General features: G+C 45.3%; 1 protein-coding gene across 3 annotated transcripts in view; it reads right to left on the bottom strand.

The window, feature by feature from the left end:
- The window catches only part of TECPR2 (tectonin beta-propeller repeat containing 2), an 81,953-nt gene extending 54,174 nt beyond the window's left edge, over positions 1-27,779 (bottom strand). The window contains exons 1-5 of one of the 3 annotated variants that reach the window (XM_032482711.1): positions 27,631-27,779; positions 20,035-20,324; positions 6,080-6,208; positions 5,553-5,684; positions 1,582-1,739 (exon numbers count right to left, since the gene is read on the bottom strand). In XM_032482711.1, the coding sequence (XP_032338602.1) occupies positions 1,582-1,739; positions 5,553-5,684; positions 6,080-6,208; positions 20,035-20,253 (638 nt within the window). In that variant the 5' untranslated portion in view covers positions 20,254-20,324; positions 27,631-27,779. Of the gene's footprint in view, positions 1-1,581; positions 1,740-3,213; positions 3,976-5,552; positions 5,685-6,079; positions 6,209-20,034; positions 20,325-27,163; positions 27,575-27,630 lie in introns of those variants that run through there. The other 2 variants (XM_006175658.3, XM_032482712.1) reach the window with 2 other exon arrangements.
- Between the last annotated feature and the right edge of the window lie 19 nt (positions 27,780-27,798).

The following is a 27,798-nucleotide window of genomic DNA, read 5'->3' as shown; positions in this document are numbered from 1 at the left end:
GCCTCTTCTCCCCGATGCTTCCTGTCCAGCATCACCGCAGCCCAGACGTTCATCTGGCTTGCAGGCAGCGATCTGTCCCCTTGCCCATGCTGTCACGTGTGGGCCACCCAGTGGGCCACCTGCTGAATGAAGCACCACTCCCAGGAGGCAGGCGTGGCCCTCGCTAACGACAGTCTAATCCAGCACATGGCAGAGACAAGCCTTCAGGACTCAAAGGTTAAGACGTTTCCACTCCTTCTGCGTTACTTCTCTAATATACCTTCCCTAAGAGAAAGGGGGCACGTTTATATACTTCTGCTTGGCAAGAGGACGCTTTTATCCAAAGCTGCCAAAACACCTGACTACACAAACGCAGCAGGAGAGGCTCACGCAAAGCAGCTTAGGTGCCCACACGAGAGGTTAGCAGGCCAGGTTTTAAAAGAAAGACCGCTGGGTCTGTGATCCCCATGGGAAGAATCGGCTTTTATAGTCCACCCTCCTGAATGACACAGTCTGCGAGGCACTGACAGACGAGCTGGCACAAGGCGTCCGGCTGAGAAGTGGGATCCTGGCAGAGGGAAAGTCAGGACCAAGTTCTGCAGAACCACTAAGCCCAAGCTGCACATGCCACTGAGTTTCCAGGGCCCAACAAGGAGATAATTGCTATAAAAAGACCAAATTGTTGACGGAATTAAGGAGGGTATTCAGCGTGGAAAGCAGGAACCATTGGGGAGGCTCACGGTGTCTTTTAACAGCCATGGGCCACGACATAGAAAAGAGAATAAACTTCCACTGTGTAGCTGCAGACAGGACACAGAATAAGGGATGCTGAGATGCCAGAGGCTGGCTCTGCCCAGCGGACCTTCCCTGACCTTCTCACGGAGCCGATGGCACCACCAGCCTCAGCCGGCCCTCATCCACCACGCCGGCACACCCTGCCGTGCTCCCCACTCCCCGCAAGGCCACCCAAGCCCCCTCAGCGTTCCCCCAGCCCACGAGCCACCGGTTCTCAGCAGGCAGCGCTGCCGCCTCACCGGAATTCCTCCAACTCCCGCCGTCCTCTCCCTCTTCTCCCACAGCCCAAGTCCCTGCGCCCCAGCCCTCTTCTCTTCCCCTCCTCCACTCCATCTATCCCCCTCTCCACCCCCTCCACCCCACCCCATGCAAACCACGAGCAAAACCGAGCCACAGAGCTCTACAAGAGTGTCACTGTGCGCTTTGATGCCTTTCCCCACCCGGCTGCCAGGCAGGGGGACTTGGACCGACCCTTCCCTCACTGTTCTACCTCCTGGGACCAGGCAAAGGGGGAACACTGTCTCGGCCTGGAGCCCTGAATCCTTCCAGACCCTCCCTTCCTCTCCAGACTAGGTGATAGCCCGTGGGAACTCCACCGGCAGTGACACAGCCAGGGACACTTCTGCTGCTGAGTTCACTAAGGTTCTCCGAGGGCCTGGCACGTGGTAGGCTGACCCGACTCCAGGCCCCTAGACCTGGCCCTCAAGGTGCAGCAGCCACACGTGCCTCCTGTCCATGCCTAGACCAGACGTCCTGTGGGCAGGCGGGCTGGGGACCCACCTGGGCCGGCCCACGTGGGACACTCACCTTTTCCTTGGCTGTGTTCCGATCTGCTTGACGGACTGCTCTTCGGTGTAGAAAAGCAGACTTCTCTGCAGTGTGGAGACGAGCAGCACTTTCTGGCTGTAGTCCAGCTGCACGATGGAGGCCGGCTCTTCCAGCACCAGGTGGGAGTTACAGACGCCCTGCGGACAGAGTGCAGGACCGCTCTGCTGTGACTGGGATGGAACGCGGCCGGATGGAACGCGGCCTTCCCAGTGACTGCATTTAGGTCAACGCAGCCCTTAAAACGTATGCTTTGATTCTCATCAGGTTCAGTACTGACTGAATGGAAGAGTCCTCACTAGTGAGAAAACGGTGTTAGTGTCATCAGCTACATCAAGTTTGCCAAGAAACATTTAAACACTCTGTACAATTTCTTTTAAAATGTTCTCAGTAGATGGTTCAAAGAAGAATCCATAAAGACCTAAGCAGAAATACGTTGCATCATGTGTATCATTTATTCCAAGAGAACACAATGGGACCTTCTACAAAATTCCTGTGACAACAAAAGTCCGTATTCCAGTCTTCCCCCACAAAGAGTTCAGAGCAATTCTGGGGACATTATACCCTTGCCCACTGAAAGGGTCAGAGGCAATAGGCTAGAGAGAAATTAAAGTCGCACTAAATATATTAAGAAATACATTAAAATTCTAGAAGGTATTTTACTGCTAACACAAACTGTATTTCTTGGACTCAAATATCTGCTCCTGTAAGTCATTCTTCTCCAGAACCTGTGTCTTTAATTGTTCAGGAAATACTGATGCAACGTCACAGACCTTTGAGGGGAAAGAAGGAGCAGCAATCAGATGTACAGGTAAAATCTACATACAGTAAAATACACCCTTTTTAGATATAAAATTCTATGAATTTTGACAAATGCACACAGTTGTGTAACCACCAACATAATCAAGATAGAGAAACTCTCATTCCTCATGAAACAGCAAGGACTTTTAAGCCAGATTTCCCGCCTACCTGTGCAGTTATGCAGACGTGGCTTTTCAATTTTTGACTTAGCTTGTAATGGAATTAAATGTATTGTACTGTATTTTGCAAAAACACACATCTTCCCTTGTCTTTTTTGCAAGTCTCATGGAATACCTGTGTCTTTTAAAAAAATTATCAGAACCTCAATAGGCTGGGAAAAAACGATCAGTGTGCTCAGGACAATGGATTCTGCACATGATTTTCTCTCTGTTTCTGGAAACGGTGCCTGAGCAGTGCTCCCTTGGGGCCGCCCACAGGCTGGGGAGTGGCAGCAGGAAAGCACAAATACAGGGGACCCGTTCACATCTTGACAAAACACTTTCCTGTGGAGTACAGTTCTCAAAGTGTAGTCCACGGTCCCCGAGGGTCCCTGTGACCCGTCGAGGTCAAAACCACTGTCATTAAAAAACTGGATTTTTTTACCTGCCCTTTCGCTGAGCTGACATCTGTGCTGACGGTACAGACCCACAGTGGGAGAGCTACTGGAACCTCAAGGGGGCCCAAGCTGAGCAGGGCACCAAATGACAGGCTCAGCTAACCCTTGACGCTCGCAGCCAAAACATACTATTTCACTTCCGAATGTCTTTATGCAAGAAAACGACAATTTCATCAAATCATGACCCTTGCACACACCTTTGTGTCTGTGTGACAAAAGGGGGCGTGCACACAGCGCGCCTGCTGACACGAAGCCTCTGGTTCTCTCGGAGAAGCACCTGTGCACTGCATGAGCTGTGAGCCCAGGCAATCGCTTCCTTGTCACAGAACGCCATTCTTAATTGAAATACTGTAATTATTCACATTTGGGTATTTGGCAGGCATTTCCTCAGAACGAACAAAGCGAGCCTGTCGCTTCAAGGTAAACAAGTGATAGTATTTGCTGTTAATAATAAAATTCAAGTTTACAAGCGAAGATTAGAATTTGAAAACTTGTATCCACCCCTGCGAACTTGGCAGACTTCCAATGGTTAAAGACTTTTTTCATTAGAATGATGGTGGCATTAACAAGGGTGATTTCTTTGATATTACATAATTAAGGGTGTTAACATTTCTAAGATCTGCATCTCAGTGGGTCAATATTTTCCAAGTGACCATTGCATGCTACAAAATCACATATGGGTTAAGGAGCCATTCAAAGTGTAAGGTAGACCAATGGATTTCACTGTAACAGAGCACGAAAAACTCACCCACGTGACTTCAGATTTCATGTTGTGACCAACCTTTAAAGAAACTACTACTGATCTGGGGATATGATTAAAGAAGAACATCCACAGTTCCCTATAAAGGAAGGGCAACTAAAACACTCCTCCCATTTCCAGCTGCGGTCTGGCAGACCGTCTTCACGCACTCCAGCCAAAACAATGCATTGTGGCAGGTTAAATGTAGAATCCAGCTGTCTTCTATTAAGCCAGAATTAAAGGAATCTGCAAAAATGTAAAGCAATGCCACTCTCCTCACTTGTTTTGAAAAGAGTTATTTTCACAAATATGTTATTTATGTTAACACATAATGAGTTTATTAGTTCAAAATAAAGTTAATAAATCTTTTTTAATTTCTAACCTAGTGCACTCAGTAGATATAAACTTATACAAACAAAAGCTCTTTGGGGTCCTCTTTTTAAAAATGTGAAGGGATCTTGAGATCAGAAAGTCTGAGAACTCAGTACCACCTCCAAAGAATAAATAACTAAACCCAATTACCTTCTCTCCAAAAAAAACCAAAAAAAGTCTGAGAACTACTGCTAGAGAATATTTGCAGTCAGTCTTGGAGCAGAAGGGCCTGGCTAGTAATTGCTGAATTCCTAGACGCACTAGGAATGATGACTACAAGTGAGAAAACGAATGGACTGTGTCTCCAAGGGGCCCACTCTAGCTGGGCAGACACACGGCACAGTGAGTAAAGCCCAGGCGGCCATAAAGCCACGTTCGCAGTGGGAAAGGCATGGTTTGGGAGCAGACCCTCAGTCTGAGGTTGAGCTGTCAGGCTTGCGCCCCCGGACCAGTGGCAAGTCCCCACCTGAGGATTTCCACACCTAGCTCAGGGTGCTGCTGTGAGGCATAAACAAAATAACCAATAAGAGGGTGAGGCTGGGCCCCCTGCTGCCACCAAACCCCCCTGCTCCTCTGCCATCAGTCTCTCCCACACAACCAAGGTTTGGCCGGGCCAGTGCTCCAGCCACTGAAAGCGCTGATTTTCATTTACAGTGTGGACAAAGAACGCTGCCTGCCATATCAGTAAGCATTTAAGGCTGCTGGAAACCTGAGGCCATCAGCCACGGCAGCCAATGGGCACCCTGAGGGAACTTAGGATGGAAGGAACAGGATGTTGTCCCTAGAGTGTTAAGGTGCATCTCGAAGGGATGATTTCAATGAGCCCAGACTCTTGCATCTTCCCAAACATAGGAAAGTGCTGAAGTCATTAATTTGAGATGTTTGTTTTTTCTTTGATTAGCAGAAACCCTTTGATGTTCAACTACCTGGTTTGTTTTGGCACAGCTCCTCTCTGTCCTGGCTCCTCCCTGACCTCTCCGGAGCCGTCCCTCAGAGCTACCTGAGAGCCTGTCTGCCCTGCTCAAGTCCTCAGTAAGCCCACTGAATAAAACATTCTCAGCTTTCAGGTTGTTCCTTTTTTTTTTTTTTTTTTTTCAGTTAACAATAATTATGACTGTGAGATGCTTCACGCCCTCCTACAAACCTTTCAAGGAATCAGGATTGATAGTGGCTCTTTTCTAAGAAGTAGCAATAAACAGCAGGAGAATGGAGAAATAAATGTTCCAGTAGAAACAAAGGCCAATTCTTTAGACACAGAAGTAGCTTATAAAGCATTAGAAAAGTCCTTGAAAGAAAATGTTACAAATAACAATTGAGATTAGAAAGGGACAGCGATCAAGAATACAAACTGACCAACTAAAGATACAATTACGAATATAATTTCTTCAAATGGAAGGCCAACAACATTTCTGAAAATAATTTTACCTGGTCTAGATCCAGAGAAGAATAGACAATTTTCCCTTTGTCATCTCCGGAGAACAACTTCATTCCATTGGGGCTCCAAGCCAAAGCTGTTATGCTATTTTTGTGAATACCAGTGACATCAAATCTCCGAAGCTACAAATAAATGACAAAAACACACACAAGAAGAGAAAAGGATGAGCACTGTGAGAGGGAGCTGCACGGACGAGCTGGGACGCACTCCCTGCTGTTTGTGGAAGAGCCGGTGCTCCCAGCCCGGCTTCCACGCTGAGCCCGGCACAGGGGCCCATCCATCTATTCACCTTTGAAGCTGACAAGAGAAGAGCCAGAGAACATTAAGCAAAATTTAAATTAGCCACGTGTGCTTTCTGCCGAGTGTCCTACCAGGAGCAAAGATGTTACCAGATTATAAAGAGCACAGTGCTAGGCTTTTCTGAGCACATATTTTCTCAGCAGATGAGAGTTTCTCATTTAAAATACATGAGGAATTTGTCAAAAAGTTAAGGGATGCTAAAATGATCAGCACGTACCTGTTTATTTCTCCCGGGCAAGGAGGACACAAGTTGAAAAACGGCAACCCTCCCGGAGGCTGTCCCTGCGGCCACAAGGTCATCAAAGCAGCTCAGCAGCTTCACCACTGTGATGGACTCCGTCCTCCCCTGAAAGAGGACACGTTCAGCAACAAAGGGCCAGGCCAGCTTTCAGAACGGAAGCCATCGCCCGGCAGCAGAACGGAACGCTCACTGGACTGCGGCCTGCGCCTCCCTGAGTGAAAACGTGCACAACCCAGAAAGGCAAGTAAACCCCTTCAAACCTTATTCTTTCCAGGTTGTTCGTCTTTGAGATGACATTTAAAACTGCATTTCTGAGGCAGGAAATGCTGGCCGACCAGGTGCAAATACACTGAGCTCTTATCCAGGGAGTTGTAAGGAGCTCGGGCAAGGGGGTAGTTCGCCCTCCGAACCGGAGTCTGGAGTCAGAAGAGCTGCCCTAGACCGAAGCTCTGCCCTCTCACCTCTCAACGTGGACAAGCTGTTCACCGGCTGCTGTCCACGGTGACTGCGACAGTCTTGCCGTGAGGATCAGTAAGACAGCGCGTTACAAACTGATTCCTGGCATGTCTGGGTTCTTGATCAATAGTCATACGAAATGACATTAACTCAAGCTTTATACTTTGGTTTATTAAAAAGCACATGTCAAGCACTGCACACAGATATTCAGGCTTCCAGCCCACCAAGTGATCATTTTTCACTTTGAAACCATTTACTCAGAAAAATTACACAACCACTTTGACCTTGCTAAGACATTCGGCAAGACCTCCAATAAACCATTCTGATCCCTGATGCAGTCATTTAGACGGCAGTTAACCCGTCCGACAGGCAGCTCTCCCTCCACATCCGGGTGCGGAGCTGGGCCGCTCGGTCACGCACAGCAGGGCACGGTCCCGCTCTCACACTGGGCTGCGGCACCCAGACAAGCGCACGAAGGGCCGCCGCCTGCGGTGACCCAGCTGTCTCTCACCTGGTGCTTTACAGCTTGCAGGCTATTTTCATGAGCTCTAAATGTATCTGGCGCCAGATCATGCCAGAGGGTCAGGGATCTGGGTGTCTTAAGCTACAGGAAGGAAGGAGGAGCCCTGGAAACTCCTGATTTTGCAGGTGTATCAGTCAGAGGTGTGTCTGGTAATCCCAGGTGGGAACAGGACGGAAGGAGGAGGGAAAAGGTGCTCCTCTTTGAGAGAAGTGGCAAGTGAACAGGCACGAAGGCAGTAAACCCTGACGAAGACACTTTCAAGACCTGGTTAGAACGCGCGTCCGTGGTGAAAACAGCACAGCGACCCTCCTTGTGAGCGTCTCCCTTCCCTGCTCCCCAGGCTACTGTCTGGCACTTCACGTGCATTATGCCCTGGAATCCTCAGACCGCCAACAGGGGAGTGCTGTCCTTAGCCTCACTTTACAAAGGTTGAGTGGTGTGCCCGCGGTCACACAGCTGGAGAGACCCATGTTAGGACCCACACTGGGTGTGACTCTCCAGGGCCCGCTCCGCCTCGCTGCTCTGCCCTGTCTCTGAGCGAGCCCACGGGCCCTGCAGACAGACAGCCTGGTCGGCCGTGGAGGAGAATGAGAGGACCCCACACCTGGAGTGTGGGGACAGGAGTGACGGTTCCATCACTGCTCTGAGGAAGAAAGTGACCACATGCTTCAGGTAGGTACCACCTTGACGTGGCAGCAGAAGCTCAAAGTGAATTTTTCCCCAGGAATTTGTAATTATAAAAACTGCTACTGCATCTGGAATCAGAATCATTTACTGGAGAGCATGCCATGTGGCAGCAAAAATCAAACAACTGTGTGATTTTCTGAATGAATGGTTTCAATACAAAAATCATTGCTCAGATGGGCTGGAAGCCTGAATATCTACACACAGTGCATGTCCACATGCTTTTTGATAAACCAACGTATTAAACTCAACTTAGTGTTACTTAATATGATTATTAACGCTACGGTTCTTGACTTAAGACCAAACCGTCCCGAGCATCGGATTACCAGTACTTAACTATACTTCAGATAGAGACAAAATATGACGTTTCAACACCTGACAGTAAAATACTGTAGCTATGCTGGAAATCATTCCTCTCCGAACACCCAGAAATGCCGAGTGAGACACCTAGAACGCTCTTCTAAATGCACAGCGGATCTCGAGAAAGTATAGGATCCACAAGAGCCCAAAACAAGAAGAAAATTGTCAAACTGGAACAGAAGCCGGCCCTGGAGCTGCAGGCCACCCCGGGGCTACCTGGCCAACACTTGGACCCGAGGCTTTCTGAGGTGAGCAGGGGTAACGGGGACAAGGCTTCAGGCCAGACTGGAGGGTGGGGGAGCTGGAACTGATCTCCCCTGCAAAACCCAGAACCCCTGAAGACCTAACTCTCAGGGAAAGTGGACATAGGGAAAAGTCAATTTGCTGGCAAATCGAGCTGACAAGGAATTGTCTTATCTCAGGCATTGACTGAAGTGAATAAAAAAGAACAGTTCCCCAGAATCTGTAATCGCAAACCTGCCCTACCCAGCACCAGAGTCTGAATTTATTCTTCCTTCCCTAAGAAGCTCCGTGCCAGGCAGTCTGGCGTGCTTCCGAGGTCGGTAGCACTCCAAGGTGCCTGCAGAGTGAACAAAAGCCCAGCTGTGGAACAGTCTCGACCCAAGTCCCTCGGCATCTGCACATGTGAGGATCAGCCCCGAAGCTCACAAATAGAAATTACCATAGGGAAACAGGCCCCATAAAGAAGAATCAGCTAAAAAAAGCAGTCACAGAATTGGACAACCCCTCACCCCGACTCAAGTATTTCACTTAGAAGGAAGAGATCCAGAACATAAAAGAAACATGCTTAACATTTTGAAAGAAATATAAAAGGAAACTGAAACATAAGAGCAAGCCATTATTATAAATAATCAAGTAGGGGGAGGGATGCATTGGGAGTATGAGATTAACAGACGCCCAGTACCATATATAAAACACATAAACAATACGGACTTACTGTATAGCACAGGGAACTATATTCAGTATCTTATAATAAATTAAAATGAAAAAGAATTGAAAAAAGAATATAGATACACACACATGTGTAACTGAATCACTTTGCTGTACACCTGAAACTAACACAATATTGTGTATCAACTATATTTCAACTTAAAAAATTACTTTAAAAATCAGGTAGAAATGAAAACTAATCAAAAGAGGTTCATGGTGGGCTAAATAACAGATGAGTCACAGCTGAAAGATTACTGCACTAGATGGCAGATCGGTGTAGAAAAGAAAGAAAAGATAAAAAACGTAAAGAAGTGAAGAGTCACAGAGGACAGAACACGACGGTCCCACCTGCGTCTAACTGGGACTCTCTGAAGGCGGGAAAAGAGCAAGAGAAGGTGGTGTCCTCAGAGATGCGCTGAACGCCACCCAGAACTGATGAAAGGGCTGTGCCCGCAGGAGCACAAGCCTTGAACAAGACTCATGGAAAGGAACACACACGCACATCGTGTAGTGAAACGGTCAAACCTCAAATGCAATGAGAAGGTATTAATATGTCAGAGAAAAAGGGAAAACGACTAAATATGAGTAATTTTTAGAAAGGACTTCTCAACAATTGAGTCCAGAAGACAGTGGAACATTATCCTCAAAGTGCTAAGAGAAAAACTTGGCCTTGGATAGAACACCTCTCTAGACAATTCAAAGACAGAGAGACATTTAGACAAACAAAAAGTCAAGAGTACTTACCACCAAAAGATTTCAACGTGAGAACTGCTAAAGGCTGTGCTCCAGTAAGAAGGGAAACAGTTGCAAATGGAACAACTGAGATGTAACAAGGAATGGCGAGTGAAGACGACGAAAATGTAAGAGTCTCTACACAGTGACTCTAAAATATAATAATAATAATAAGTCCAATTTGAGTAGTTACAAACAGAAACAAAAAGCTAGACAGTTACATGTATAATGAAGAAGGCCAGAGACATTATAAGAAAACTACAGGCCAACATTCCTCACGAATACAAACACAAAAAAATCTGAATAACATATTGCTAAAATGAATATAGCAAGACTTTCTAAAAAGGATAATATATCATAACAGAATGGGGCTTAAAACAGTAATGCAGAGTTAGAATAATAACCAAAACTCAATTCATGTAACATATTAATAAGGAAATCATATCATCACAACAGATTCAGGATAAATATTTGACAAACTTCAATACTCATTCATGATAAAAATTCTCAGATAGCTAGGAATAGACATAGAAGCATCTGTCAGGAATGTACAGCTAATGTAACGGTGAAGACTAAGGCTAAGACAGAGACGTTCACTCCACTGCCAGCGTTACACTGGGGGCCCAAAGCACAATAAGTCAAGTTAAAAATTAAAGGCACACAGACTGGAAAAGATGAAGTAAAACTCTTCATAGGCAAACACAATCATCAATGTAGAAAACCCTAAGAAATCTACAAAACAGAATATAAGTGAAATATACAATTGATTTTTGTATTTCTATATACCAACAACAAAAAATCTGAAAGTGAAATAAAACTGTTGCATAATTTTTATATTATCTGTGAAGTGACATACTATTACTTGAGGGTAGACTGAGGTAAGTTAAAGGATACTTACTATAAACCCTAGAAGAACTACTAAAAAAATAAACCAAATAGGGCCTAATAAGCCGTAGTGCACGTAAAACAGAAGTATGAAAACATGATTAATCCAAAGAGCAGTAGGAGTCTGTGTCTGTTTTGTACATAAGTTCACTTGTGTCACTACACTTCAATAGAAATTAATAAATGAAAATGAATAAATAAAACAAAGAGCAGTAGGAAAAGAACACAAAAAAATAAGGTATAAAGAACAGGTGGGGTAACTAGAAAACAATTACCAAGTTGGTAAACTTAACTAATAGTTCTCCACTGGGGCAATTTTGTCCCTCCCCTCCCCCATCCCACAGGACATTTAACAATATCTGGGGGCTGCTACAACTTGGGAGATATTATTGGCATCTAGTAGGCAGAAACCAGGGGTGCAGCTAAACATCCTACAATACACAGGACAGCGCCCCCAAACCAAAATGTAAGCAGTGTCAGGTTGAGAAACCGTGACTTAAATCCAACCATTTCAACAATTACATTAAATACAAATGGCCTAAATATGCCAACTAGAAGGCAGAGATCATCAAACTGGGTTAAAAAGATCCAACTTTACACTATCTACAAGAAATGCACTTAAGATATAAAGGCATAGACAAGCTGAAGCTAAGAACAGAGGAAGATACACCATGCAAAGCTTAATTATAAGAAAGCAAGAGTTTAACTATAAGAAAGTGGTGGTATTAATACAAGACAAAGTAGACAAGGAATGTTATCAGAGATGAAAAGAGACATTTTATAGTGATAAAAGGATCAGTTCAAAAAGAAGACACAACCCTAAATGTACAGGTGCCTAACAACAAAGCTTTAAAATGCATGAAGCGACACAACAATGTGAATGTACTTAATGCCACTGAACTATACACTTAAAAATGGTTAAAATGGTAAATTTTACATTATGTTTATTTTGCCACAATTTAAAAAATAAATGAAGCAAAAACTGATAGAACTGAAATGAGAAAAGTAAATGCACGATTTCAGTTGGAGATTTCAACACCTCACAGTAACTGACAGACATGTAGATGTCTTGAAAGTCTGAACTATACTATTGCATTAGTTTGTGTCCATTGAAAAGCAAGTCCTAAAGATGGAATTACACATGCAAGGTACTCGTCTGGGGAAAAACCTGTGAGGGAAAGGGGGAAACAGTTGGAGGACACAGTAAGAACTGTCAGATCACAATGCAGGTCTGCAACCTGGAAGGGAAAGAAAGGGAAGAGAGGAGAGTGGGACAGGTAACTCTCAGTCTGCAGTGCAGTTTTAGAAAGTTCTGATCAACAGGGACACCCCACGCCAAAGTCTCTGGTCAGAGGAGTCATCTGTTTCACAGGAATGAGCCAGCCTTAGCGCCCTGGCTGCACTCAGTAATTGGCTGGGAGCAGGTAGTAAAAAGTGTGGCTTTGGAATGAGCACAATGGTGGATTCAGAGTTTTTGCTAATTACGGTCCCCACAGCAGGAGAGGGTAATTGAGATTAGGTTATAATCAAGTGACATACGGAGTAAAAAGACACTGACAACAATTCTACCTTATTGAAAAAGATAAAATATTTCAGGGTTATATTTTATAGCCAAATCAGGATATTCAAAACTTTTTAGGATACTTAAAGACTTGAGGCTCAAATCCACTATTAATATTTTTCTGCAGTATATCTATTTCATAAAACCAATCATTTAGCACATTATTTAGAAATGGGATTTTTACTGCACTAACTGCATTAAAGTACCAATCTAGTATTGTTTTCATACAAGTCTGCAAATGGAGATAGGACTTAATAATATCAAGTATTTAAAAGACTTGCTAGTTTAAAATGAGACAGACATTGAAGTAGGGTTAAGCAGTTAAGTGCTTAGTGACAGCTTCACTGTGCTTGTTGTGGGGGACACAAAGCTGCTGCTTTTGGGTCTCACGGTCCCATCAACAAACACAGGGACAAGCCCTGTCCACACTGATGCACACATATAGGTGGGTCACAGGAAGGACGCCGTCTGCTCTGACAGGCGCACGAGAGGCAGGGGCAGGCAAGGTTGCTGCCTTTAGGGTGACAGCTGGCTGATCGCCAAGGGCCTCCTGGCATAGTATTGTTTTCATTATTTTAAATAATGAAATATGATCATGTCTACAATGCTATACACAACGTGACTATATAAACAGCTTAAAGAGTTGTCACAAAACAAGCCTGTGGAGTCCCGTGCAGCTTGGGCAGGGGAACATGAAGAGTACCTTTCTTCCCCCAAACTGTGCACTTTTAATACCTAGTTCTTGTTCCAAACAGTAAACATTACAGACTTATCTCCATATTCATCCTTTTCTTTCAAACTGAGTTTGAAAAGAAAATTCTCTTCTTTACAAGCTAGAAAGTGTCCTTTGCACAATGAAGACTCAGATGGTATCTTATCACGTCCTGGAACTCTCCTCTGAAAGAACATGACACGACGCCATCTCTTTCATCATCAGCACCACCAGAGGACTCACTTCCACCACTTTCAGCTGCAAAGTGCATTGTCAATAAATGCCACGTCCACAAAGCTGATGCCATTGTCTTCCACTGGCTCAGCAGCCATCTTCATTCCTGGCTCAACAGTTTCCGAGGAGAGGAAGTGATCTGGAAGGTCTGACATCCTTCTTTTTTCCTGGTAGAAGGCGGCAGCCCCTTCAGCAGGTGAAGCAAACAGCCAGGAAGGCAGAAAGCACTGGAAAACACGACTCCTGGCTGCTAGTTCGGATCCAGCAGCCGCCTCTATCAAGAGCACTTTGAGGCCCTCTGTGCCCGTCCCCTGACTGCACACCCCACCCACCACGCCAGGGCCCTGAACCTGGGACACTGCACTCTCTGGCTCTTACTCACAGCTGTGCACGTGTGCACGTGTCCTCACACACTAAAGGGTATGGCTATGCCCCCACCACAGCTCCGCACTCGTGGGTCAGCATGTAAGGATCCGGCCGTCAAACTTCCTGACCCAGATTTTCAATCTGTTTAGTGTCCTGCTGTTGATCAGCCCGGGGAGGTGGTCTTGTGATCATGTGACTCACAAGAAGTCGAAGTCCCAGAGCCAACTCCTTATTTTACAATGAATGAACCGTCTCACAAACCAGAACGCACATGGAGATTCCACCGGCACATTCTTCCCCCGCTGGCTGACACGCATGGCCAGCAAGTTCTAGTCCATAAGCTGTCTGGCAAGCATGGAGCAACTTCTGATCAAACCTCCATCAGCCAGTCAGGCCACGAGGATCACAGCTCTCCAGGGGACCGCCAGCTGCAGAGCCTGACTCAGTCGGATTCTGAGTCCCCCCCAGTCACACGGCAGACTGCTCACTCTCTCCCAACACGTAACTCTTTTCTTTTGCTGTGAGGACAGTTCTGTCTTATTCAGGCATGGGAGCCACTTCTGTCTCCTGCTGTCCAGCTCAGATCCCATCTATTGTGTGTTTAACTCATATTTCCCTCATTTCTAGCTTCCTAGGACACACTTCCTATTGCCTTGTTGTGGCAACTTAACTTCCTCAAACAGAAATTCAACATTGGCTTAAGGAAAAAAAGTTTGATTTGAAAGCAGCCCGCAACGGATTTCCAGAGGAACTCTTCACCGTTAGGACAGCATTCAGCCAACTTTCTTAGACTTCTTGGCAGGCAGTTTCCCCTTTATACCCAAGACAAAACACATCAGGGGAAAAGTGTTCTTTGTGGGCAAGTTCATGGGAACTGTGAAGTCTGACAAGGCTTTCTTTGTGAGCTGCTTTTGATGCCAGAGCTCAGCCTTTGGTAGAAACTGCTAGCGTATCAAATAACCAACAGATCCGAAATATTCAAGAAGACTCAAATAAGATATGAATTCATTAAGTTCATACAAATTATTTCACTATTCTCCTTCTTTTACTAACAAAGAACCAAAGTTGAAAGCTTGAATGGTTACACAACTTTTTAATGATCTAAAAGCTACACAAAGGCACCTGGTTTTCTGGAACTTCCTTATCTCCAAGAGCAAACTGGAGAAGGGAATGTCCACGAGACTCGAAAGAACTCCCTAGAGCCTAGGACCCTTTCCCTAGAGGAGACCTTAAAGAGAGGGACAGAAGGCAGACTGCCTGTAAGGAGAATACCCAGACACCGGGCAGAAGTCTCAGCAGTCAAAGCGCTAAGACAAAGTCACCACACGCAGTGGGGCGGGGACCGAGTTTCATTTCCCCCTATATTCACGTCCAACTCCATACACCACTTCCCAGAAAATTTCTGTATTATCACCTTTGCAACAACCCGAGTGTTCACATACATGTGGGTTTTCTGGCTTCCCTGCTCTGCTCCAATGACCTATCTATCTATTCTTGTGCTAACACCACGTTGTCTTAATTATCGGAGCTTTACAGCCTTGCTACTCAGTAGAGCAACTTCTTCATCTTGTTCTTTTTCCAAGAGTGTCTTGACTCTTCCTGACCCATTACAATTTCAAATACATTTTTAAGTCACCCTGTTAATTGCCATTAAAAAAAACTGCTATTGAACTGAACTTTGGTCACTTAAGGCAGAATGGATGTCCAATAAAATACGAGTCACTGGAAAACAAATGTGAGAGCTAGTAAGTTCCTCGCAGCTACTGAATTGTGGCTCTCAATGCTGAGGACACCAGTGAAACCTACCTCATAATGCTACTGACATACACGAATTTAGACCACAGGGTCCTAACCTGCAGATCTAAGGGTTACTTCCGGAGGGGATCGATGGGGGAGGCGTTAGGCAAATGCACCTCTGGCTGATGTGGTGAGACCAAAACTCATTTCTGCGCCACTCTGCAAACCATGACAGGCGTAAGTCAATGAAACAGGCATGAGCTTTCTAACTGGAAGACACCCAGCCGTGCTGCCACGTCCAGGCCTCTCCTTCCCTCCACCTGGAATACTCCACCAGACACAGCAGCCTGGTGTGACCTTCCTAACTTCCTGTTTACCCGTGGCCACCCACCCTGCTGCTGCTCATCCTCCCCTGGCCCCTCTCCTGCTAGTCTGTGTTTCTGTGTTTTTCTGGTTCTCCCCCATCAGACTCCATACTCCTTGAGGCTGGGATCTGCCTGCTGTGTTCTCCACTGTGGCTCCGGGACCTAAAATGGGCCTGGCACAGAACAGGCACCCAGTACGTACTTGTGAGTAAATTCATCCGAGATCAGTGTGGAAAAGCTGCAGAAACGAGCCCTAGTGTCACTGTGGTTGGTGCAGAGACAGTTCTGAAGGCAAATCCAGGAAATTTCCACCACGTGCTAAATGCTAAAGAGCTCACACGTTTAGTTTCAAAGCAGAAAATCAGAAACATACGTCATCTTTCTGGTCTAGACTTACATACGACACACCCATAGATTTAACAAGTTTGCAACATTTTTGCCCTTGTTATTAGCTCCTTACAGAGTTTTCCTCATGTTTTTGGCACTCAACTAGGAAGAATTTCTTGTGTCTCCATTTGCCCTCTCCCACTAACTTGTGCAGGAAAAATAAAGGTTTCCAAAAGCATTATTCTCGAAAACACATCAGGTTCTATTTACCACATAAAAGGTCCACTTTCTTCTTTGGAACACAACTTTATTTAGACATAATCTTTCACCCATTCCAAACATGGATTTATTAGGAGGTAAACTAACTTTCATTTTTATTTACCTTCCCATAAAATCTTAGATTTTCCCTAAATTAAACAAGTTGATGCAATCTTTCAATTTCCACTTGGAAATTCCAAAGAAACTCCAAATCTGGTTTCAACTGTCCTCTATAACCAGACTTCCATGGGAGCCCTGCCTGCTCACACAGGAAGACAGCACAATGGTTAGGCAACAGCGCTGTGGCTGGAGCAGGAATCTTACCGTTTCTTTACCTGTAAAACACAGGGCTTGTACCGAACGATGCTAAGACTCAGCCAGCTCTAAAGATGAAAATCACGGTAACAATGATACAAATATTTAATTCATCTCCAGGCTCACACAGCTAATGAATGACAAAATTCAAAACAAATCTTTGTGTTGTTGTGTTTGTACAAGTAACATATGAAAACACACTTATCAGCAAACACTTCTAACAGGAGGGAGGGTGTAGCTCAGGGGCAGAGCACACGCTTAGCATGCACGAGGCTGTGGACTCAATCCCCAGTATCGCCATTAAAAAAGAACTCTGATAATTCCACAGATTTAAAGTGAAAAAATAAGAAGTACTTCCCTTTCCTTCACACCCCCACCCCATTCTCAGCCCCTGCTAGAGTTAGAGAATCATGGTGAACAGTTTGGGGGTGTTTCTCTAAATCTTTTCTTATGTGCTTTACAAGCAGATATTTAACTTTGTTTTCAAGTTAAATACCTAACCTAACAGTCTAACTCCAAATTCTGTGTTCTTTCCAAAGAAGAATTTTTATTTTCTACTTCCTTTCTGATTCTCCACAATTATGTTTATATTCTATACCTTACGGGTGTTCCAAAAATGATTTTGATATTTAGAGCTGTCAAGTGTGGATTCTGGCCCCAGTAGAATACATTTTTCATGGTCCCTCAGTAAGGGAAAGCCAGGTAGAAGAGTACACATGGCATCTTCCCCCAGACTTTCCTTCTACTCTGCTGGGCCCAGTAATTTGTGGCAGATTCCCCCAAGCTCCACTCCTCCCCGCAGAAGCTGTCCTAGCACACACACCACACCCCTCCAAAGCTCACAGCGCTCACCCTGTGATGAATAAAAAACTAGTTCTAGGAAAACTAGAAAATTTGTAGTTTCATTCTGGGGACCACTAAATTCTTGTTTCCTTAAGCTTTTCCGATTTGGTGGCTGAAAATTTAAACATAGGTGCAGGTGTGCCCCATTTTATTGCACTTCACAGACACTGTGTTTTTTTTACACATTGAGGGTTTGTGGTTTTATGTGAAGTCTGCCCTGACTTAAATTTGTTTAGGTGTGTTTTATGACCAAGAGCCTGGTCTATCTTAGTGAACGTTCCGTGTTCCCTTGTAAAGAATGTATATTCAGCTGCTGGTAGGTGGAGCGTTCTGTAAACATCGATTAGATCATGATGGTCATGGGGCTGTTCAGTTTTATAACTTAGTTAATTTTCTGTCTGCTACTTCCATTACTGAGAGAGGGGTGCTGAAGTCTCCAAAACTACTGGTATGTTTTGATTTAGGTCTACCATTTTATTTGCTTTGTGTTTGTTCCTTCTGTTTTTCCTTCTTCTGTTTTCCCCTTCTTACTTTCCCGTGAGTTGTCTGAATATTTTTAAAAATTCCCTTTTGCTACATCTGTAGTGACTTGTACTAGTCCACGTTGTACAGGGTTTTTAATGGTTGCTCTAAGGATTACCATAACAGGCATGATGCACACTCTTCAAAACCTGTTTAGACTCAATATCTCACCTCTTCAAGTAGAGAGCAGAAACCTTTCCACCATACAGGTCCCTTCCTCTTTCCTCTTGTCTTACAGCTGTCTTACATATTACCACATCTGTACACACTGAAAACTCGATCAATGTTAATAATTTTTGCTAACTGCCAAATATATCTTGAAGAACTCAAGAGAAGAGAAACAGTCTATTGTACTTCCTATCATTCTCCCTTCATGACTGATATTCCAAGTTTCCTGCTGGTATCATTTCTCTTTTGTCTAAAGAACTTACTGAAGCAATCATTTTAGAGCAGGTCTGCCTTCAACAAATCCCCTTAGCTTCCTTCATCTGAGGATATTTTTATTTCACCTTCCTTCCTGATAGATATTTTTGCTGGGTAAAAATTCTGAGTTGACGGTTCTTTTCTCTCAGCACTTTAGACCTGCTGTACCACTGTCTTCTGGCCTCTACAGTTTCTGATGAGAAGCGTGCAGTCATTCGAATTGCTGTCCCCAACAGGCGCTGCATCAGTCTTCTCTGGTTACTTTTAAGATGTTTCTTTGTCTGTAGTTTTCAGCAGTTTGATTATGATGTGTCTGGGCATGGTTTCTTTCGTTTATCCTGTTAGGGGTTCACTGCTGGAGATAAGTTCTCCTTGCTAAGTGTTGACATATTTGAGAGATTTCAGATATATTAATTTACAACCATAATTTTAAAGATTAGCTACATAATGGTCTTAAATGTTTGGAAAACTTGATCAGTCATATCCATGAGCTATTAATCAAAGAAAACAAACAGCAATAGTTTGATGAACAGTTTGGGGGTGTTTCTCTAAATCTTTTCTCATGTGCTTTACATGCAGATGTTTAACTTTGTTTTCAAGTTAAATATCTAACCTAATAGTCTAACTCCAAATTGTAGAGCCAAAAATTAAAAAATAAAACAACTCTAGAGCTAATCTCCCCAAGCTCAGACGATGGTGGCACCATTTCCTAACTGCCTCTGGCAGGTCACGTAACCTCTCTGTGCCTCAGCTGTCTCCCTGGTAAAACAGGGATGATAATGACATCTACCTGGTAGAGTTTCTGTGACGATGAAATGAGTTAATATGTGTAAAGGTCTAGAATAATGCCTGGCACACAGTTAAGTGCTATGCGCATGCTAACCATTTTTGTTATTTTAAATTGAGTATAAAGGCTTCAGAAAAACTAACTTTTAATTAAACGTCAATAATTTGAATATCCACTAAGATGTAAACATTTGTAAACATTTCTCTTAAACACAAAAGCCTGTCTTAGTCTGTAAAGGCCCAGTAACCACACACAGAGCAGAGCCCACAGGGCCATGAGGCAGGAGCCACAACCCAGTCACCTTTGAGTCTCTCCCAAAAGCCATGTACTCAACAAATCACAGATATTAACTAAACGGGCGAATTCAAAGATAGTCCATCAATACTCGGTGTCAACCAACACCTACCATACACAGAGATGCCTGAGTCAACCAACACAGAACACAGTCGGTCAGGATCCCAGGGGTGGTGTCCTACAGAAGTGACCTCATTTAAGATGCACGCGTTTTTGGCAGCTAGCTGATACTGATCCTAATCCTTTTTTCATAATTTCAACAGAACAACTAGAGATTTTTCAAGTAAAGTGGTCAAGGTCCTTTGAGAAACGAAACACTCAGAAAAAAATACCTACCTCTAAAGTTTTCTATTAAGTGCTAAACACTGTCATGTTCTCTCTTAACGTAATGCTAGATTTTTGGAGGCAGGAAAAAAAGAGTTAAAAGCATCAACGTTTTTAGTGATGCTGGACCTCAACTAGAGATAGTTTTAAAGCACTGTGTGGTTAAGGCACTAAGGCCACGTTCCAGCAGATCAGAGGTAAACTGTCCCATGTCACACGCAGGTGAACATGGCCAGGGCTCACCTGTGCTTACGAGTAAGGGAAGCACTCACCTCAAAGTTGTACTTTTTCATCTGGTTGAGGTGCCGGCAGTACAGGTAGAGCATGCCGATGCTGCTGCCCACGGCGATGTAGTCCCCGCTGGTGTCCAGGGCCGTGAGGTAGACCACGATGGAGCGGAAGCCCTTCTGGATCTTGGTGGGAATGGCGTTGAGGAGATAGTACAAGGGGCAGAACTCTCTGAATGTGACCGGCTCTGACAGGGAGGCCATGGCCAAGGTTTCCAAGGATGATCTTCAGGCAGGAAAGGGAATCTTAACTGGCATCTAGGGAAACCTGGGGGCTGAAGAACAGGGCGTGACAACTCTTCCAACGTCTAGTCCTACAAAGGGAAGTCAGGTTTAGGGGCAGGAACAAGGAACTCTCAAATGGGTATGAATTATAGCTGGAGCTTAAACAGACAGAATAAGTAAACCAAGTGTCATCAGGATCACTGTTGGGCATTTTAACTTAAAATGCACTTCACTGTGTACTGGTCCCTGTAATTTATACCGTGATAAATGCTACGAAGGGGGAGGGGTGGGAAGAATACGGGAAATAGTTCCCACTCTCGAGTAGCTTATGATATAGTGAGGGAGGCGAAAGAAACTGAGACACAAAATCAGATGTGATCAGGTCATCTTGACTCTGAAGCCTGCCGGGAAAGACAGAATGTGGGAGGAGAAGCGGTGAAGGCACCGAGCTGCAGCTGTAAGCCAGGCACAGGCATCGCTCTGGGCGGTGGGGGAGAGCAGGCCCCTGGCCAGATGCCCACAGCCTCCTTTCTCAGCTCAGAACCTCAGCCACTCGGCCCCTCTTTTCTGTTCCACGCCGAAAACCACATCTCTGAAAATCTGGACTCAAGTCTCCCCTCAATAAAGATACTCAATTGCACGCAGCACGTTATAATTTACCAAGTGCGCACCACTCATTTAGTCTTTACCCTACCCAACTTTTCGATGAAGCTACGGAGGGTCAGAGGGTCACAAGACGCCCAAGGTCACACAGGCAAGGCCTGAGTGTAGGTCTTTGCCCTTCAAGTCCTGACCCTCTGCCACCGTCGCAGCTCTAACACACTTGGCAGCTCTAGGTGGGCGCTCTGTACCTGACCAGAGTGGAGGGTCTTCCGGCCCTAAATTTAGGTCCATGGAGACTCTCCCCAGTCCCTCGATTAGAAATGTCTTGGGAAGCTGGATTTACAGTCTATTTGAAGTGCAGGTCTTCTATTTCTACAGAGTTGACTGGCAGACTTCCAGGTCCCTTCTGTGAAACCCACCCCACTCCTTCTCACCCAGGGCTCTCGCACTGGCTATTCCTGAGGCCTGGAATGCTCTTTCTCCAGATGTCCCTCAGCTTTTGCTTCTTTTCAACATGTAGGTCTCTGCTGGAATGTCACCTCCTTCAAGAGGCCTCACCTGACTGCCTCCTAAAGGGGCCTCCCTCCCTGCTGAGTGCAGTCCCTCCCTCTGCCTGACTTCCTCCACACATCCTTTCTCTTCTGTTGACTGGCCATTTCTGCCTGACCCCCTCTACCACTGGTCGGTAAGCCCCACAACAGCTAAGCCCTCATCTGCCTCCCTTGCCCCTCTGGCCCGGCACCTAGAAAAGGGTCCAGAACATCGGAGGCAATCACCAAGTATTTACTGAATCAATGAATAAGTTATGAAAAAGGAAAATCTGCAAGGAAGGAATGAGTGACAAGAATGGAAGACAAGTAGGGGGGAGGATATAGCTCAGTGCACATAGAGCACATGCTTAGCACACACGAGGTCCTGGGTTCAATCCCCAGTGCCTCCATTAAAAAACAAGCAAGCAAGCAAGCAAACAAATAAAAACTTATTACCTCCCCCCACGAAAATTTAAAAAAAATTTTTTTAATTAAAAAAAAGAATGGAAGAGAAGCAAGTACTTCAGAGAGGTGGCAAGATCCACATGACCCGGAAACCAAATGAAAATGAAATGGCTATCAGGCAAACTCAAGTGAGGATGGTCACGATCAGACACCTTGTGAAAGCATGTAGATCATTTTAAGGACATGGGACACTAAAGTCAAAATAAAAATTAAAGTAGCAATAATGATAATAGCAAGGTTGCAAGATACAAGATTAACATTCAAAAGTCAATCACTTTCCTAAATACCAGCTACGGAAAAGTGGAATTTTAAATTAAAAACACAGTATCATTTATATTCACATTCCCCAAAATGAAATACTTAGGTATAAATCTAACAAAATGTGTACAAGAGCTATACAAAGAAAACTACAAAACTCATATGAATAAAATCAAAGAATGAAATAAACGGAGAGCAATAACAGGTTCATAGATAAGATTCAATACTGTCAAAACGTCAGTTCTTCCCAACTTGATCTACAGTTTGAATGCAATTCCAATAAGTTATTTTGTGGATATCAACAAAATGATGCTAAAGTTTATATGGCGATACAAAGGACTCAGAACAGCCAACAGAATACTGAAGGAGAAAAACGAAGTTAGAGGACTGATACTACCCTACTGCAAAACTTACTGTAAAGCATCAGTTATCAAGATAGTGTGGTACTGGCGACAGAAAAGACAAATACATCAACAGAACAGAAGAGAAAGCCTGCATACAGAGCCACATAAATACAGTCAACTGATCTTTGACAAAGGAGCAAAGGCAATACAGTGCACCAAAGACAGTCTTTTCAACAAATGGCACTGCAACAACTGGACATCCACATGTAAAAAGTGAATCTACACACAGACTTTACATCCTTCACAAAAACTAACTCAAAATGGATCACACACCTAAATACAAAACACAAAACTGTAAAACTTCTATAAGATAACAGAGGAGAAAACCTAGATGGCCTTGGGTAAGGTGGTAACATTTAAGGTAATACCAGAGGCATGATCCACAGAAGTAACTGATAAGCTAGACTTCATTAAAATTAAAAACTTCTGCTCTACAAAAACAATGTCAAGGGAATGAGAAAACAAGTCACAGACTGGGAGAAAAACATCTGCAAACACCTATCTGACAAAGGGCTATTATCCAAAATATACAAAGAACTATTAAAACTCAACAATAAGAAAACAAACAATCCCATTAAAATATGGGCCAAAGATCTAAATAGACATCTCACCAAAGGAGATATACAAATGCCAAACAAGTCTGTGAAAAGATGTCCCACATCATATGTCATCAGGAAAATGCAAATTACAACAGTGAGATGCCACTACACACCTAGGATAACGGCCCAAACCCAGAAGACTGACAACACCAAACGCTGCTGAGAATGTGGAGCAACAGGGTGGGAATGCAAAATGGTACAGCCATTTGGAAGATAATTTGAAGGTTTCTTACAAAATTAAACATAATCTTACCATACAATCCAGCAATTGAAGTCCCTGGTACTTATCTAAAGGAGTTCAAAACTTATGTCCACACAAAAACCTTCATCACGTTTACAGCACCTTTGTTCATAACTATAAAACTACAGAAGCAACCAAGATGTCCTTTAGTAAGTGAATGGATAAATTCTGGAACATCCGAAAGTGGGATATCATTCATCACTAAAAAGAAATGAGCTAGTAAACCATGAAAAGCCATTGGGGGGACCTGAAGTGCATGTCACTGAATGAAACAAGGCTATCTGAAAAGGCTGTGTGCTGTATGATTCTACATTCAGAACCATGTAACAGTCTGGAAAAGGTAAAGTTGTGGAGGCAGTAAAAAGCTCAGTGGTTGCCAGGGCTTGGGCTGGGGAGGGAAAAGGATGACTAGGGAGGACACAGGATATTTAGGGCAGTAAAAATACTCTGACACCATAATGATGGCTACATGTCATTCCATGTTTGTCCAAACCTACATAGTGTACACCAACAAAGGTGAACCTAAGGTAAACTATGACTCTGGGTGATCATGCTGTATCACGGCAGGTTTACCAGTGGCAACAAATGTCCCGCTCTGGTGAGGGATGCTGATGACGCAGGAGGCTCTGCGTGTGGAGGGGGAGGGGGTATATGGGAAATCTCTGTAGCTCCTTCTCCTCAGCTTTGCTGTGAACCTAAGACTGCTTTAGAAAAAAGTGTTAAAGAAAAAGCTCTTTGAAAGAGAAATGGATGGATTTCACACTACCAACCCTACTCAAAATTCTTCAGTGGTTCCCCAGGTGCTCTGAGAACAACCGAATACCTTTCTTTGGCCTACAAGGCCTGTGTGCTCTGACCCCTTCCTGCCCCACCACCACATCTCTACCTCTCTTGTCATCCAAGCTCTAGCTCCACTGGCCCACTGTCCCTCCTGGGGCTTCACAGCCGACTCTTCCCTCTGCTCCCTACAGTCTTCCACCTCACCCCACACACCTGGCTTCAGGATGGCCTCCCTCACAGATCACTCACAGGGTCCATCAGTTCCCCCTTCCCTCCAACACATCATCTTGCTTATGTCCTTCATAATTCTCATCACAAGCTGTAACTACTTTATTTGATAAACAGTTCAATGATCATCTCTCTCATAAGAATATAAACAACACAAATTCTCTCTTGTTTACCAGTGAAAGGCCTAGTACCTAACGATATGTTTGGGATGGGGGAGAAGTTCAATAAAGATTTGTTGAATGAATAAATAAAATGTTAACTTTAGATGTTACTGCAAAAGAACATTCTCAATCCAATCTTTAAAATCAATAGTGCTTCTCTGGCTATGAATATTTCCATTAAAAATATAAAACATCACAACATTCTTCCTCGAGTCAGGACAAATCCCTCCCCTACTGGTACCACAACCCCGTACGTCTGGAAGGTGACAGTGATCTTCATGCTGACAGCTGGCACCCAGATGCCTGATGGGCAGTTTTTCAAAACTGAACCTAGGACTGATAATACACGGTCTGAACCCTAAGCCTTCGGAGCCCCCAGACAACTCTAACGCCTTAAGGGGTCTCTCCAAAATCTCTAGGAAGCGATAACTAGTATCCCTGTTGCAGAATCTATTTTTCAAGCCTGGCCACAACATCTATGGCTTTTAAGTGTTAAAATCTTACAGCTGAACATAATGAGGTTGAGGTATTTCTCTTCCTGATGAAATCCTGCCACCTCCCGGACCCCAAGCCTTCTGGCGAGCTGGTGTTCCCAGACTATAAAGCCTGACGACAACCTTCCCACCAGCAGCTTCACCTCAGGTCGCTCCTCCTGCCACGTACTCCCCGCTGCAGTCACGGCGCGCCCTGCACCATGTCCCTGCACGTTCCACCAACTGTGTGTCTCTGCAAAGTCCCGTTCCTTCTTTCCCCATCTCTTAAGAACTAGTTCTCTGCCAGGACGCCTTCACAGACCCCCTCTGACACTCAGTTGGTCTTGCTTCAAAAGACTAAGGGAGAGTGTGGTATAATCAATGCCCAACAAGTATTTGTTGAAACAATTTCTCTCAAAACACTGTGCCAGATTCCCCAAATATGATAGAACAAAATATAAAACCTCTCTACCTCAGTTATATCCATCATTATGCAAAAATTCACTGGTCTCATACATCCAGGTTCAAAGAATTGACTCATTTAAAACTGGCAGGGAGGGTATAGCTCAGTGGCAGAGGGTGTGCTCAGCATGCACAAGGTCCTGGCTTCAATCCCCAGCACCCCCATTAAAAAAATAAAAGTAACTGATTAATTAACCAATTACCCCCCCCCGAAAAAAACCCAGAAAAACTTTAAAAAAGAATAAAGCAACCTAAAAAATACCGAACACACACTGAATCATAATCACGTCTACCTCAGCAGTTCACAGATCTATCAACTACTCACTCCTGATTCTACCAAACTCTTGGTCTAGAAATCTCTCCACACTTGACTTCAAAGCCTGTTTTCATTATGTGTATAACTGACTCCTGGTCTGTTCACTTTTCTAAGCCTAAACTGCTCTGCCTGATGCCTGTTTCCTTCCCTTTTCCCCCACTAAGTTCCAGTAGCCATTTTGTTCAAACTACACACAAGTAAATATGAAATGAGATCTTCCTGGGACTTGAAGTGCAGTTTCTCTAAGAGAAAACTGAAAACAAATGCAGTAGGAGTCAATCTTCTACAGAAAAAGACAATCTGGCTACAAAATAACTCAACCCTAATGAAAGCTACTTACTAGTCACTCCTTCAGAAGAGGACTATCCTTATCCCACCACCAGTCTCCAGGCCCATCCCCAAATCCAAGTAGAGCGCCCCCTGTACCATGCCGGCTGCTTCTCAAGTCTGAAAGTCCCCTGAGGGCAGGGACTGGGTTTGTCCGGTCCACCACAACATCCCTAGAGGCTGGTACTATGGCTGACAGATAAGGGACCCCAAATACCTACCTGCTGAATGAACAAACAAGAAATGTTAAGAGTCAGGTAGAAGAAAAAAAAAAAAAAAAAAAAAGAAGAGGAGGGGGAGGGGGAGGGGGAGGAGGAGGAGGAGAAGCAGCAGCAGCCAGTCCAGAGCTTTACCAAGGTGCACTGGAGTTGGGTGAGAGAAAGTACTAAGAGCCTTGCAGCTTAGAAGATGGGGAGTCACTGGTCATCTCAGGGCTGCAGCGGCTTTATTCCCAGATTCTGTTCATGTTGGGATCTGGGTTTGGGGATTTTCAGAACTCCTCTCCTTAAAGTTTTCAAGACTATAAGGAGGCTATAAGGAGGAAGCCGACTTCACGACAACTGATCATTCCAGCAGATAAAGGAAGGGTGCACCCAGGTCCGAACGGCGCACTCTGCCAACAAATCTAATAAAGCAATAGAACAGAATACAATTCCTGAGTCTCAGCCAGAAAGTGAGGAAGAACAAAGGGCAGGGAAGAGAAATGGAGGTAGAGTATGTGGATAAGGAGGGCAGAGGCCAGGCTTTATTGAAATGTACCGCGTGTCAGGCACCGTGCTTAGCAATTCACATGCACTGACCTATTTAATCCTCCCACCAAGCCAGAGGTCGAAAAGTATTATCATCCCCATTTGACTGATGATGAAACTGAAGCGTAGTGAGATACCACCTGGCCCCAGCACAGAGCTAGGAAGGGGCAGCGCTGGGACCGGTCTGACTCCAGTCTACCCCACTCTTGTAAGCTGCACTAACTATTCAGCTCTGAGGCCTTAAAGCAGGACCGAGAGGAGGGCGTTCATTTACCCAAATAACGAACACTTACTGAGCACCTACTGGGTACGTGTGTCAGGCGCTGGTGGGCGGATGAAGGGCCGAGGACTAAGGGGTCGGGGGACAGAACGCAACGTCAACCCCGAGACTACGGAGCCCGGAGCCTCGGCGCCCGTGGGGCAGAAGGGATGCTAGGGTGCGGCAGAGGAAGGGAAGGGAAGGCGCGGAGTGGGAGGAGCGAGCGGAGCCGGGGCGCGCGAGGCACAGGGCCCGCGGAGCCCAGGAGTGGTGGGCGGCTACTGCTCCCCCGCGGACCGCCGGCACCCGCCAGGCAGCCAGCCTGGCGCTTCGTGTGCCAAGGCATCCGGCCTCGGCCGCCGGCGCGGGCGAGACGGAGGCCGGGAAGGGGGCGAGAGGGGCAGCGCGACCCTGAGGTGCGGGAAGGATGGCCCGGGGGAGGCGAGAGCGGCGGCGGGAGGCCGAGGGCGGGGCGGGGGCGGGCGGCTTCGCGGGACTCACCTCCCACGGCGGCCCCTCCGGACTCGTCAGCCTGGCCGGGGGGATGGACTCCGGGCCGCGGGGACTGCCGGGACCCCGTTCCCTGGGCAACGGAGCCGGCACCGCCGAGCGGCAGCTGACTCCGCCGCCGGCTAGAGCGGCAAAGCCTCAAGCGGCGGCTAGCGGGTC

Source organism: Camelus ferus, chromosome 6, assembly GCF_009834535.1.
Source record: "Camelus ferus isolate YT-003-E chromosome 6, BCGSAC_Cfer_1.0, whole genome shotgun sequence".
Classification (NCBI taxonomy): domain Eukaryota; kingdom Metazoa; phylum Chordata; class Mammalia; order Artiodactyla; family Camelidae; genus Camelus; species Camelus ferus.
Note: the sequence above shows the minus strand (reverse complement) of the source record. Positions and strands in the feature narration are given on the sequence as shown.